Consider the following 15,119-nt stretch of genomic DNA (forward strand, 5'->3'; position numbering starts at 1 on the left):
AATAATATAAAGTTTTGATTTTTTTTTGCGTATTAGTTATTTTTCTGCGACGAAGTGTATAGAAGGGTTATTGATCTTTTGTAAATAAGACAATTAGAAATCATCACTTCAGCCGATCGCAGTCCACTACGGGACAAAGACCTCCACAAGTTCGCGCCAAAATGGTTTGAAGTCATGTGTGTGTCCCATATTCATCACGCTGGGCACGCGGGTTAGTGACCGCAGGGCTGGCTTTGTCGCACAGAAGACGCTGCTGCCCTTCTTCGGCTTGTGTATTTCGAAGCCAGCAGTTGGATGGTTATCCCGTCATCAGTCGGCTTTTTAAGTTCCAAGGTAGTAGTGGAACTGTGTTATCCCTTAGTCGCCTCTTACGACACCCACGGGAAGAGAGGGGGTGGCTATATTGTTTACTGCCGTAACCACACAGTAATAGAAATATTATATTTTAATCAATTTTCTGTAAGGTTGAGGTACTTCCTCAGACAGCCCACTTCAGAAAAAAAAAATATCACCACGATACATTTTTTTTCAACAAGTATCAACATGATCGTTTTAATAGAACATAATTGCCACCCGATCGCCGTAAACCGATAGCGGGTAGCAATTAACACAAAAGCGCCCGGTCCCCGATATCAGATCTGTTAGTCATTAGACCCTGTTATTCAAGATATCAGATAATATCGTCACGCTATCGATCTTTGTGACATTAAGAACCGTGTGTTTACGATCGACTTGTAATATTCCGGTCACTGTAATAACCCTTATATTAATAAATACAAGGTTTTCTAATGTTTACGCGAATTTTACTCATTTATCACGGTTTGTTAAGCTTTTTAGATGCTCGACGTCTCGGATACTTTACAGCAACCATGGTCACGGAGTCCTCCCGTCAAAGTTGTTGCATTATATATTGCGTTGTATTAGGATGGTTCTTTTTACGGTGGCAAGCAAGCCTACGGTCACCTGATGGTAAGTGGTCACCATAGCCTATGGCCTGCAACATCAGTCTTATTGTCAGCGCAGCGCCGATCTTGAGCTCTGGCCACCCTTACCACAAAAATAAAATGGAATTCCTTCATGTAGGACTTTTAGGCCTACAATCGATCCCTAGTGTACCCAAACAACTTTTTTTAATAAATTAAAATCATGCATTAATTAATTAAATAAGAAATAACGAAATTATTTTGAGAATTCGTAAATATTTGAAACCTTTGTGTTTAAGATCTTCCCCTAAGGGGATAAATAAAATTGCTTCGGACCGTTTCTTTTTAAATTTATAGTTCTCATGGGTTTAAATTTTAATTTTTGCAGAATGTTGACGTTAAAAATATTTTCATATTTATTTATTTTTTAAACTTCTTGACAGCAAACTTCATACCGCCTTTTAAACTAACCTTGTAGAATAACTGATACAAAGAAAAAAGAATTATCCAAAATGCAGTTGTTCATAAGTCGTTAAGCACGAGCATACATTTCGGCGATTAAGTTTTGTATATAGATAAAGCAATAGGGTATTCCACTATGTTTGAAAAAGTACTTCAAAATGTTGATTTTCCAATAAAAAGCCACAAAAAAATATTTCGGCAAAATAAACCCGCTTTAATGCCATAAAATTAAATGACAATTTTAACCTTTTTTATTTCCGCGAAAACGCTATCAGCCATTTTGGTGACGTAATATGGTTAATAACAAAATCGTGTATAACGCATGTAAGACCAAACTCGTTCAATACGTCAAAAGTTACCAAAGTAAGGCAATACCTTACACATATACTCTTTGTCGTTCAACGTTAACAGCTACAAATATTTGGTGTTTTTGTGTAAAATAATGAATTACAATAGATATCGTTAGTGTGTTTTGTCTAGCTGTACAAATACTAGCATTAAAAATATATATATTAAGTCTTATATTGGCAGTAACAAGGAATAAAATAAAACCTAACACTTTTTAACATTATTTTTAAAATAAGGTATACCTGGCACTTACATAAAAAAAACAGTATAATATAACAAGTAATACTTAAAAAGATGTTTTAACATTCCGAAGTTCGACAGAAAAGAAGTCTGGGTTACATGCGAAAAACTTTGCAATCATCATTGAATCCATTTTTGGCAGATTAGTACAAAGTAGTGGTACAAATTAAATCCATTAACGAAAGAGCACAACTATTACTCCTTGAAGTTAAAGTTGATAGATATACCTAGCTACTTACAGCACTGACAGAATTTTGTTATTGTCCGTATGACGTCATACCATGGCGGGTTATGTTTTAGGTCACGTGATATACAGATTAAAATATACGATTTTTAATTTCGATATATTAAAACAATAATGTGCTTTTATGATTCCAAATCAGAATATTTAAGTGTATTTCTACATACATTTTAATTTTTATCAAATTTTATAATTTATTTTTCACTACCGAAAGTACCCTATTATGTAGAATGTAAATGAAACGATAAATTCATAATTTTCATTCTATTCGGTAAAGAGGTACCTACTCAGTTACTTGAATTGTTACAATTAACTGACTATGTATTGTACCACACCCCACACTTACTTCCAGATATATCTATGATGTATATCTTCATGATAAATTCTTCATTTATTTTATTGCTACGAGAAAACCAATTACTATTTGTAATAGAAAACTTTGTGATTGAATTTTTTTATACAGTTAGGTCGGCAAACAAGCGTACGGTTCACCCGATGGTAAACGATTACCGTAGCCTATAGACGTCTGTGACACCAGAAGTAACGCAAACGCGTTGCCGGCACTATTGCCACGACCTTTTCCAAGAGCTTAAACTACCTTACATACTAGAGGAGCACAAAACTGTTCGAGAACAGTGCTATTTAGCTGTGATCTTCATCTTCTTTTAGAGAGATTAGAAAACTTGAAATGAAACCAACGTTACCGATTTTAAATGCAAGCTAAAACAACTAAGTACAGGTAGAACAATGTGGGTAAACCTTTTTAATCGACTTCAAAAAAAAGGGGAGGTTACTCAATTCGACTGTATATATATATATTTTTTTTATGTATGTTTGGGGATAACTCCGTCGTTTATGAACCGATTTTGATAATTATTTTTTTGATGGATATTTCTAGTTTGGTACCATGATAAGGAAAACAGGATCTGATGATGGGAGCTCAGAGAAATCGCGGGAAACTCTCGAAAATCCGCATAACTTTTTACTAGATGTACCGATTTTAATGATTTTTAATTTAATCGAAAGCCGATGTTTATCATGTGGTCACATTTAAATTTCATCAAGATCTGATTACAACTTTTGGAATAATCTTTGATAATGCGTATTTACTAATTTTTTCGTCTACCTACGTTGTATTACTTGTCGATATAATTGAAGTCGGTTTTTCTTCGTTTGCCTGCAAAGACAATTATTATTGAGGAAAGAGGTTGTATGTAATGCTACAACTAGTAGGGGATGATCAGTAACTGTAAACGATATTGCGGGTGTAATTGCGAGGGAGTAAAACTTTTTGATGGTCGACTTCCGCTACTATTGCAATAGACGGTATAGGAACAAATATAAACACAATATGTATAATAAAGGAGATTCCACACCCATTATACATCAAAACACACGTAACACTTTAAATTAAGTTTTAATCTTTGAGACCCCTGTTCTTAGTAAAATATCTTTGTATATTTTTTAAATTGTTTCTACATACGATTTCCTTATAGGAGGACTATAATTGTTAATTCAGTAATAGCTAGAAATAATAATTCTTTATTTCAGGTATCAAATGACCCATTAAATTATTCTTCTTACAATGGACAACACAAATACATCTATTACTATTAAACGAGTACGAAATTCGATACCTTTGTTCAAACTTTTGGGCACTACAGCTGCAAATTCAATAATAGCGAATTGATTTTCTCTGGAAATAACCGTGGATAATTGGCCTTGCTAACGCGCATTATAAAATATTTCTAGCCACAAATGTTTTTTTTTTTTAAATACTTAAATATGAAAAATAGTGTATTCGAATTTTTTATGATTAAGTTTGAGCACATAGTTTAAAAAACATGCCTACTTCATGAAGTTTCTTAAATGGTATTTTACTTAATTTTTTTATTGTTAAATTACTGAGTTATTAGTACCCGTGTTTCTCTAGCCCTATTTTTCTTATAACCATAACAAATAATAAAATAAAAATTTTATTTCGAAAATCAGTGAAAGTGCATTTTAGGGTGGTTGGGGTGTTAATAATTTAAACAATAATTTCAAATACGTAATGTTATAATAAACGTTCAAATTGAAAACGTTCAAATTTTTAACAAAGGTATCGAATTTCGTACTTAATTTTTTTTAAATAAATCCTAGATCGTTGCAGATAGATTTATTTTTTATGTTTTTCTGGGTTGGCCTTGTGTCCACAAGCACTTGCGAGGTTATCCATTAATTACCGGACATCCTGTATATATATAATCTAAATCTCGGAAACCGCTCCAACGAATTTCATGAAATTTAGTATGCAGGGAATTTCGGGGGCGATAAATCGGTATAGGTTATTACCATTACTATTATTATATTGGCGTCCTTCCATTTAACTGTGATATCAGAATCGCTATTATAGCCTTACTATGCAACTAACTTGCCTTAACGCTTTGGTAATTTTAATATTTAATTTTTAATAAAATTAAATAATTATTTTTTATAAAATTACCCTCGTCTGTACGTTAGTGTCGTGTCAATGACCGAGTTGGTTGAGTTTTACTGTTAAGTCTGATATTTATCGCCTCACCACTACATAAAGAAATTACAACAAAAATGAAAAAAAAATACACAAGGATTAGAAAAAAGGAAAAGGTCAATCAGAAATCTGCCACAGCATTGCTTTAGCAGCAAAAATTTTGCCACAATGCTGTTTTTCTGGCAGAGCCTGAAATTATCCTACAACCTTTAAATATCTGTCATGTACAAACATCTGCCATAAATATATATAAGCAGAATTGGAGTCAGATGTTGATCAGTTATAAAAAATTACCGCTCTGTTTAAGCTGAAATTGTGGCACTATCTTAGCCGAAGTAGCTTATCCTTAACCTATCACATATCCTCATCATTTGCTTACATTTGACAACTCTGGTAAAAAGGCAGATTTACATAAGGAAAACACTAAGGTCCACGATAAATTTATAAAATAGTTTGTTTAGTAAGCAAACTATCTGAACTCGAACCAATGCGATGTAGTTGCAGTTCTAGTGTTTCAGCAAATAGATCCAACGCTTCTAAACGAGATTATCTTTAGACGCGAAAATGTACGTTTCCATACAATAAGGTAATATCCGTATTGCTTACAAGTTAACCGAGTTGTGTGGAAATTCAATAAGTTGTTTATTGATTTACTTTTGTTTCCAAATATTGTAAATTTTCAAAGAAAAGAACCGACTTCAATTTACAAAACTTTTTTAACCGAGGTAGGGTACAGAAGGATGTTACTACTCAAAATATGTAGCAGCACGACTGGGGTAGTACCTCGACCTTACAGAAGATCACAGCTAAATATTACTGCTTTCAAGCAGTGTTGTGTTCCTGTTGGTAAGTAAGGTAACCAGAGCTCCTGGGGGGAATTGGGGATAGAGTCGGTAACGCGCTTGCGATGTTTCTGTTGCTACAGGTGTCTATAAGCTACGGTAATCGCTTACCATCAGGCGAGCCGTACGCATGTTTGCCGACCTAGTTATATATAAAAAAAAATCAAAATTAATACATCGCTGCACTAAAACTAAAGGTACATTATTTAAATATACTAATACCACAAGGCTACAAAGTTGGGACTTTCATCATCATCATCATCATTCCAGCCTATTGCAGTCCACTGCTGGATATAGGCCTCCGCAAGTTCGCGCCAAAAATGGCGTGAACTCATGTGTGTTGCCCATAGTCACCACGCTGAGCGGGCGGGTTGGTGACCGCAAGGCTGGCTTTTTCGTCTATTTATTTTAGTACAATCATATTACCGAAAACTCAGAAGTTTCCGTTCAAGTTTTAAAACTTTACGATACCACAGTGTAGAATTTCATAATTTAGAAAAGTTTTAATAAAAGCGGTTCGCGGTATCGCTTCACTGTCGGAAATATAATATTTTGCGATGTCAATATTTATATTTTGTTTTTGTATGTTTGGAAGTAATACTAAAAAAAAACAATATATCTAATACGCACAAATATACATAAATACATATACATACATACATCGAAACAAAATAAAAAACAACCATTCAAGAATGAACACATACATATTTCATGATACGATTATAAGCATGACAAGACCTAAGACTTTTTAAACGTAAAATGAGAAAAAAGAGAGAAAAAACGGTGATTTTTGTTCACCTCATAGCTTAAGTAAACCGATTTTTTTTAACCGACTTCCAAAAAAGGAGGAGGTTCTCAATTCGACTGAATTTTTTTTTTTTTTAATGTATGTTACATCAGAACTTTTGAGTGGAGCGATTTCGACAAATTTTCTTTTAATTGAAAGGTGGTGTATGCCAATTGGTCCCATTTAAATTTATTTGAGATCTAACAACTACTTTTCGAGCTATATCTAATAATGCGTTTTTACTTGACGCTTTTTTCGTCGACCTACGTTGTATTATACCACATAACTTTCTACTGGATGTACCGATTTTGATAATTCTTTTTTTGTTGGAAAGGAGATATCCCACGCTTATTACCATGATAAGAAAACCAGGATCTGATGATGGGATCCCAGAGAAAATGATGGAAATTCTTGAAAATCCGCAATAACTTTTTATTGGGTATACCGATTTTGATAATTCTTTTTTTGTTGTAAAGGGGATATCCCTAGTTTGGTACCATGATAAGAAAACCACGATCTGATGATGGGATCCCAGAGAAATCGAGGGAACTTCTTGAAAATCCGCAATAACTTTTTACTGGGTATACCGATTTTAATAATTTTTAATTTAATCGAAAGCTGATGTTTGTCATGTGGTCACATATAAATTTTATTGAGATCTGATAACTACTTTTTGAGTAATCTTTGATAACGCGTAGTTACTTGACTATTTTTTCGTCGATCTACGTTGTACTACTCGTCGATATAATTGAAGTCGGTTTTTTTTTCGTTTGCGAGCAAACACAACTATTTGTAATCGAAAGCTGGTGCTTGTCATGAGTTGCCATTTAAATTTTGATAAAGATCTGACGGGTACTTTTTGAATTATTTGATTGAATATTTATTCGACTTCCTACACTCAATTATTTGTCAATAAATAAACTGAAGTCGGGTTTTCTTCGTTTGCAAGTAACACAATTATTATTTAGTATTTGTATTATAATATATTTTAATTTGATGTTATATATAATATATAATAATATATTTTAGTTTGATGTGATATCTGGGCGTGCAGGCTTTACGAGCTGCCTTAAGTATGTTAGAAATAAGACAAACATATAAATATTTGTATCGTAGTTAGCAAATAAAATAATTAAAAAAAAATAATTACTATATAAAAATATAAAAAAAGCAATATGTAGAATAGTCTTGATCAGTGGACTCGCGTCGACTTTTAGAAATTTTAAGTCTAGTTATTAAGGCTTCTAGGATTCTAAAGTTGCGGTGAAGTACCGATGCATGTTAAAAAATAATAATAATAATATATGGAATAAAAAAAACCCGGGCATAATAAGCCTGTGGATAAATCACATAATAAAAAAAAAATGTATCTGGCTTAGGTAACCTAGACCAGGCGAATGCTAGAGCGACCCCATCTCGCCCCACTCAGGCGGAGGTCTGCTCACACGTGATGGTTTTTAGCCAGTAAGAATCTGGCATAACTTTGCACGTTAAAAAAATAGTTACAAATATACTTATAAAGAAAAAAAAAAAACGCAATTATGAATTTATGGTAATGGTGTTTTAGTATTCCACCCTTTTGGGAATGGGAGTGTTGGTATCGCGAAAGAAAGTGACTATTTTTTCAAGGGAGGTGAATGAAACCCGCATATTTTGGAAGAAATTTCAAAACAAAACATAGAAGAAAATCGTGGGTTAATCCAATTATAGATAAATATTTTTTAGAAACCTCTACTTACATTATTTATTTTCTGTTAACGTTGATTTACGAACTTTTGTAGGGTTTTAAGTTGTACGCTTTCAATGAAAAACTTTGCCTTTGCCCAGCAATAAGTTACACTGTACATATACAAAAGTATATATTAAACAACACCACTAAAAGCATTGAACTTAAAATTCTGAAGCCGTTCATATAATTACGTTAAAGGAAAGGACAAATGCAGTAAAGTAATAGTGTACGTGGGAAGTGAAGTAGAACGAAGTTAAATCACATCGTCGACGTAGTTAAGTTTTTAGCGGTTACTTCGGTCGAGTTCGTTCGAATCGAAGGACCTTGCTGCTTACATTTTATCGAGTTAATGAAATGTATCAAGAGACACAACATTTAACCGTACACTTTCAGCTTTGATGATTTACGACATTTTCTCATACATATACTATTTATCACATTTTTAAATTGAAAAAAAAAATTCAGGTACCCAATATAAAGTCATACTTAGTAAAAAAAAAATCGTTTGATTTAATGGATGTCAAACAATCAATAGAACAATCAATTAAAATGCTGTTTTTTAACTTACGCTTAAATCATCATCACCTTGAATCGTCACTTTAATAATTGTGTTTGTAGGCAAACGAAGAAAAACCGTCTTCAATTATATCGACAAGCAATACAACGTAGGTAGATAAAAAAATTGTCGAGTAAATACGCATTACTCCAAAAGTTGTAATCAGATCTCGATGAAATTTAAAGGCGACCACATGATAAACATCGGCTTTCGATTAAATTAAAAACCATCAAAATCGGTACACCCAGTAAAAAGTTATGCGGATTTTCAAAAGTTTCCCCTCGATTTCTCTAGGATCCCATCATCGGATCCTTGTTTCCTTATAGTGGTAACAAACTACAGATATACTACGGAACCTCTCGAAAATCCGCATAACGTCCTGGGCAATGGAAGACAACGCTTCTAAATTTACACACGTTTATCAATTATGGTACAGAGTAATATGCTTTGGCTTTACATTATTGTTGGCAATGACTTAACCGGATAACGCAATAAAAAAAATCATCAAAATCAGTCAAATTCTGTAAAAAGTATTACGAAAAATTCTGAATAATAGAGTTTCTTTTACACCCTTTGTGTCCGAACCCTGAAACACATTTTCGTTATGGATTGCACCAAACTTCCGACGATTTCTCATATAATTACTTACGATTCAGAGGCCTAATACAAAAACGTTAGTTATGAGTTACAGCGACCAATGTTATGAAAACTCCGTTTATACTTGTAGTATATCATTTGTAATATGATATACCTACTGTAAACGAAGTATAGTAAGACCATTTGCTATTTAATATTATGAATGAGGGTGAACAAAATTGATGACTGGATAAATGAATAGTCAGAAAAAAATTGTAACAATAAGTAATGATATAATTACTGAACCGCTCACAATTTAGCTTATTATCAGGCGGCTGATGATTCAGATAGAAGAGGACAGTCTTTGGGTAAATTCTTAGGCCAAAAAACACTCCTCATACAAAAATTTACTCCTGTCCAGAAGCACAAACTATCCAGCACAATCTATATGCTTATAGAAACGTTGTCCAATAATTAGGATCAAATCTGCAACCACCAGCCCAACCCGCTTTTCTGACAATTGCACCCATGTATCGTCATAAAATCAATTCTAAATAAATTAAAGTCTAACCTGTATGGACACGAGAGCGGCACATATCGCGAGCTGCGAGCTCGGTGAGATGAGGATAGGACGCTTAGCAGAGTGCTTGCTGGCGTTGAAGATTCTCGATATCCGGTTAGTCTTGGTGAGGAGAGCCGCGTACACCACTGTGAAGCAGAACCCAGTGCCGAATCTGGAAGAGAAGAACATTGTTAATAGGTTGAAATAAATATGACATTCAAAATAAAGAAAATTTGTGATAGCGATTAGATAAAAGAACCATAGCTATGATAAAGCCTAGGTTTAAGGTCTTTAAAATGTCCTAAACAGATATTTTTTTGTCACAAAGGTAACTTGAGTCATTAAGTATTATATTCCTCTAAAACTTGCCTAGAAGGGCACGTAATACTATCAGTCACATCTGTTGTCATAGATATCTAACAGAAATCGTTACTGTTAACTGAATCATTCGCCAAGCCACAGTGGAGTAGCATGTGATGTGGACTGAGCTGCAATCCATGTTTTATATAGCACATCCGTCAGATGTTTATAGGCTGAATTAGGCTAAATTAGTTCACTCCAGCCACTTTGTAATTTATTTGGGTACTAGCGACCCGCCGCGGCTTCGCACAGGTGCAATTCTGATACTAAATATACTACAGAATGTCTTTACTTATAATGTGAAGCTAGCTTATAGCATGGTTATTAACATAATAACAACAACATTCAAATATTTTTCGTTAGATTACACGTTGTTACAGAATGCGTTGAAGAAATAAAGGTTCACTGCTCGTTCCCGGTAGGTGAATGCGTGATAATATGTAGCGTGTGCGTGATAGTATGTTGACCCAACTTTTTAATAATATTTGTGCCAAATTTAAAGTAAATCCATGCAGTACTTTTTGAGTTTATCTCGGACATACATACAAACAGACAAACCGACAAAAATTCTAAAAACTATATTTTTGGCTTCGGTGTCGATTGCAGATTACACCCCAAGTATTTTTTTAAAAAACTACCATTTTATTATATGTATAGATAGTTTGGTTGGAATTTATAAAACCAAGCATGATAATATATCTTCGAATTGATCCGATTATTAACAGAAAATACATATAAATGATACGCGTTGCAGATATTATAATTTAATTGAATTGCGAATACGCTTTATCATTGTGACACATTGATTTGAAAATTGTTTTTGATAGCTTGAATATGATGTTATTACGTTTACAGTGGAGTCAAAATAGACCAAGGATAAAACACGTACATTTTAAAATGAATTTTAAAAGTTTTGTTAAAAAAATCATCATGTATTTACGGGAGACGGAATGTATCTACTTTTACTTTACCTCTTGGATGAAATTCTGTTTTTATTTTTACCGGCAACTTGCAGTGAAGAAGCATGCCGTGTTGAGTACAGTGAAGTAGTGTAAACGTTATCGTTAACACGAGACGAAGTCAAAGTAAGAAAATTTAAAAAGTGGGACAGTTCTTGATATTCTTAACAAAATTAAAATATATCTCTCACTAGTCACAAATACTTGAAAATTCTGAACAAATAAATTTTATAACAATCGCGTAATATATATATATATATTATTATTATTATTTAGACAAATATTTATAGTAAAAATTACAAATAATCGCAAAATATGTATAAGTCAAGTAAAATCAAAATGAAATGTCATATAAATAAAATTAATACAATATAACAGAGAAAAATATAATCCAAATTTTATTATTTCATTTTCACTTACATGTATAGATTCCACTCAGACAAGATTTCAATCAGAGCCAATATCAAATGTCATGAAAATTCAAAGGTAAAAATTGATGTAATAAAATTTGATATTATCGTCCACTTTTATTATACGTATTGATTTATATCGATATAAATATAATTCAGGGCATTTCCTTTCGGATATTACAACACGGTTGAACAGAAAATGTGTAAATGAAATCAATAATCAGGTACGAGCTTTGATAGAAGCGTGTGTGACAAATATAATTTTGGACATTGTGTAAAAACGAGGCGAATATAAACATAAATTTCGCTTATACCGAATATAAAAATCATCATATCAAAAATTTCGATCCAGCGGGTATATCGTTCCATAGCTTAATTGGCTAGAGCGCCGACACGGTCAGTCGGAGACGCGGGTTCGAACCCCGCTGGAGCGGTCAATTTTTGATATGATATTCAAAAATGTTTAGAATTCCTAATGTAAAAAAAAAACACAAAAATAAAATCGTAGATATTAACATAAATTCATTAATGGCATTATTTATGTAATAGAAGAAAAAATGGTTCTCATTATTTAATATAGGATAGTAGGCTGGATGAGGATTGCGGAAAACCGGGATGTCTGGCGCAAACTTGGGGAGGGTATGTCCAGCAGTGGACTGCGATAGGCTGAAGTGAGTCATTTAATATAAGACTAGTTCATTGTCGCAGTTGGTAGATCTGTTGTCTGTTACAGAGTTGTGAGTTCAATTCCCAAACGACTACTACATTGTATAGTAATACAATTTATATAAATATATGTGTCTTACTCGGCTGTTACCTAAAAAAGGCAATGAGTCGCCAACTGTAGAAATAGACGACCACGAGGATATTTCATTTTCAATTTGTTTATTTTCACTCTTGTTGTATACAACAATCTTTTTAGCTTTAGACTAGCCATTTACTTGGTTTTTTTTTTAGAAAAGGTAGATGATAGCTAAAGTGTAGTCTTCATGAAAAAAATCACGGATGCAACTACTTGGTAATAAACAATTAAATTAACTTTTCAGTCCACCGCGTTTTACATTATTTTAGTAACGAAAATGATATTTTAATAGCAATAACTTTTTAACTTCGAATTCATTTAAATAAATTCTTACAAAGTTTTCTTCCATAATTGAGTATTTAAGTTACCAAAAAGATTAATATAATTGTTAAGTAGCTTGTTAATTTTATTCAAGAACAAAGTATTCTGTTGAGTTACAAATTGCTTGCCAACAATAAATTTTGTTGAAACAAGAAGAAAATTACAAAACCTTTTTGAAGTGAAACTTTTTAGGCACATGAGGGGTAAACTTTTTACAGATCAAACGCGTCACAGCGTCACGAGTCACGAATTTTTAAACGTTCATACCACGTTGAATAAAACGGTTTTCGTACGATCACCGAAGTTAAGCAACGTCGGGCGCGGTCAGTACTTGGATGAGTGACCACCTGGAAACACCGCGTGACGTTGGATTTTTGTTTTTTTTTTTCACTTCCTTTTTTTAATTAGTTTCTTTTTCAATTAGTTTGCCAAAGAAGTTTCACTTCTGACATGGGTACTTTGTACGCATGCAATTTTTTTTTGTTTAGTTTTATTTTGGAAAGTATATGCCTATGCCTAGCTAAGCTTTTCTGTTACAGAAACAGAATTTGACAGTTCAGATTCAGTGTATGTAAAGTAAGCGGGTATTTCATAGATTTTCAAACACAATGTAAGACTAAGTAATCGTTTTGTCAGATATCAGACGACTTTAAAATTGAATCTGTAGCCGCTAACCATCACTACTAGTGCTGATGCTACGAGAGCCATTGACGCTTGTAATAAGGTAATAGCTGAATATTTAGAAAAAAAAAGAATGTGCTTTAGACCACGTGGCTGAAGTAAAACTTCTTTAGGTCCCACAGTTATATACGAAACGTAACTCTCTCCCTTTATATCTTCACTAATTTATATCTCCCGCTGAACCTCCGTTTGCTTCTCCCGATTACACTTTTCGTAACGCTAGTCAAGAAGTCAAGTCAAGCGTGCGTAAAGAAGTTTTACTTCAAAAATAATTTAGAAAAAACTTCGGTTTAAATATTACAAGTGAAATACCTACATCGCTTAATGAAAAAGAAGATCAAGAGCATGGAATCGCTAAAATTTAATGGGATGATGGGAAAAAAATAAATAATCCTTCAATTAGACATAAGCCATCAGTCTGAACTTACCTCTGAATGGAGCACAGTATGTCCGTAGGTCGGAAGACCAACGCGAAGGTCACAAGGTAGCACATTAGGATGCCAGCAAGAAGGACGTAAGATAGTTCCCTCCCACTCGCACGTACCACAGGAGTCGAACTGTGACGGACCCACACTCCGCATACAAACCTAAAAAAAACGTATAATTACGAAACCGTATTAATCACAATAACAATTATTATTTCTCCTGTTGAATTACAATTAATGTATTCGAAAAAAAAGAAAAAAAAAAACAACAGTTTTGTTTCATTATTGTCTAAAATAAGTACTTATAATTCTACGTGTTCGACTCCTATCAAAGATCTTTTGAAATATCTAAACCCGTTCTAAAATATCTGTCTGAAAGAATTGGTCCCACATCTCATGGAGGCTATGACTGACTGATTCAACAGGGAAATACTGCCAGCATTTTTTGCGCCATTAACGCATATTTACGCTATATTTATTATCTATTAAGTTTTTAAAGTTTTGCGCTGTAAATATCTATAAAATTTTGTTATAATTTGTTTTTTGATTTAAGTTGAAGAGTAACTGCGGAGTTTCTTACCGATTCCTTTCTGATTCTACATTTCGAATCGGTGGTAGCTTTACACTACTTATAATTAACTTATTAAAACGAATATAGTTTTAAGCTCGCGTCACACGTGTGAACATGATGTTTGACGTAAATTTGTCCAGTAGTGGAAGAAGATTATAATTTTAACTCGTGACGATAAGATGTATGTTGAAAAAAGAATCCAGTAGTGGAGGAAGATTAATTGTAACTCGTGACGATATAAAATAACTTTCGAAGCATATTTGAATGAAGTGCTTTTCGATTTTGATTTTTTGAATTATTTAACATCGAATACTCCCAATTAAACATTAATATACATGTCGCATCCTGTTTCATTCACTTAACCTCAACTGTAATACAAGCTTCTACCGTTAAAATATTAACTAAAGGCATGTAGCGTGGAACAATTAATTAACTGTACATCGTATAAAAGGTTCAATATTGTGCAGCTAACGAACTGATCCGGTGGATAAAAATAAAATCCATTATAATAGAGATTTTTTTCACAAAGTATATTTTATCTTGCGTTCATTTATTCTTTGCTGTTTCTCTCTACTGTAATGTGAATTTACCGTATAATGTTGAAGCGCTAAGGTTCTTTATAGTTGTTTTTATGAGAATTTTGCGATCACGTTTTTTTTTTTATAATTATTTTTACAAAGAGATGGTAATATTTTCTTGGTTATGAAAGTATTATAAATATAATAACGATCTTGATAACGAGAGAAGCAATTTTTAATTAAAAATATGTTTTTAACATTTCATATTCATACAATTCTTTGATATAAGACTGT

At 33.0% G+C, this 15,119-nt stretch overlaps 1 protein-coding gene and 1 pseudogene across 1 annotated transcript in view; one reads left to right on the top strand and one right to left on the bottom strand.

The window, feature by feature from the left end:
* LOC123656189 (metabotropic glutamate receptor 2-like) overlaps positions 1–15,119 on the bottom strand; it is a 122,874-nt gene that overhangs the window by 15,403 nt on the left and 92,352 nt on the right. Inside the window, exons 12-13 of the mRNA XM_045591893.1 lie at positions 13,740–13,898; positions 9,788–9,950 (exon numbers count right to left, since the gene is read on the bottom strand). Of these exons, the coding sequence (XP_045447849.1) occupies positions 9,788–9,950; positions 13,740–13,898 (322 nt within the window). The remainder of the gene's footprint in view (positions 1–9,787; positions 9,951–13,739; positions 13,899–15,119) is intronic.
* On the top strand, positions 12,884–13,002 carry LOC123656780 (annotated as a pseudogene).

The sequence above is a fragment of the Melitaea cinxia genome, chromosome 9 (assembly GCF_905220565.1).
Source record: "Melitaea cinxia chromosome 9, ilMelCinx1.1, whole genome shotgun sequence".
Classification (NCBI taxonomy): Eukaryota; Metazoa; Arthropoda; class Insecta; order Lepidoptera; family Nymphalidae; genus Melitaea; species Melitaea cinxia.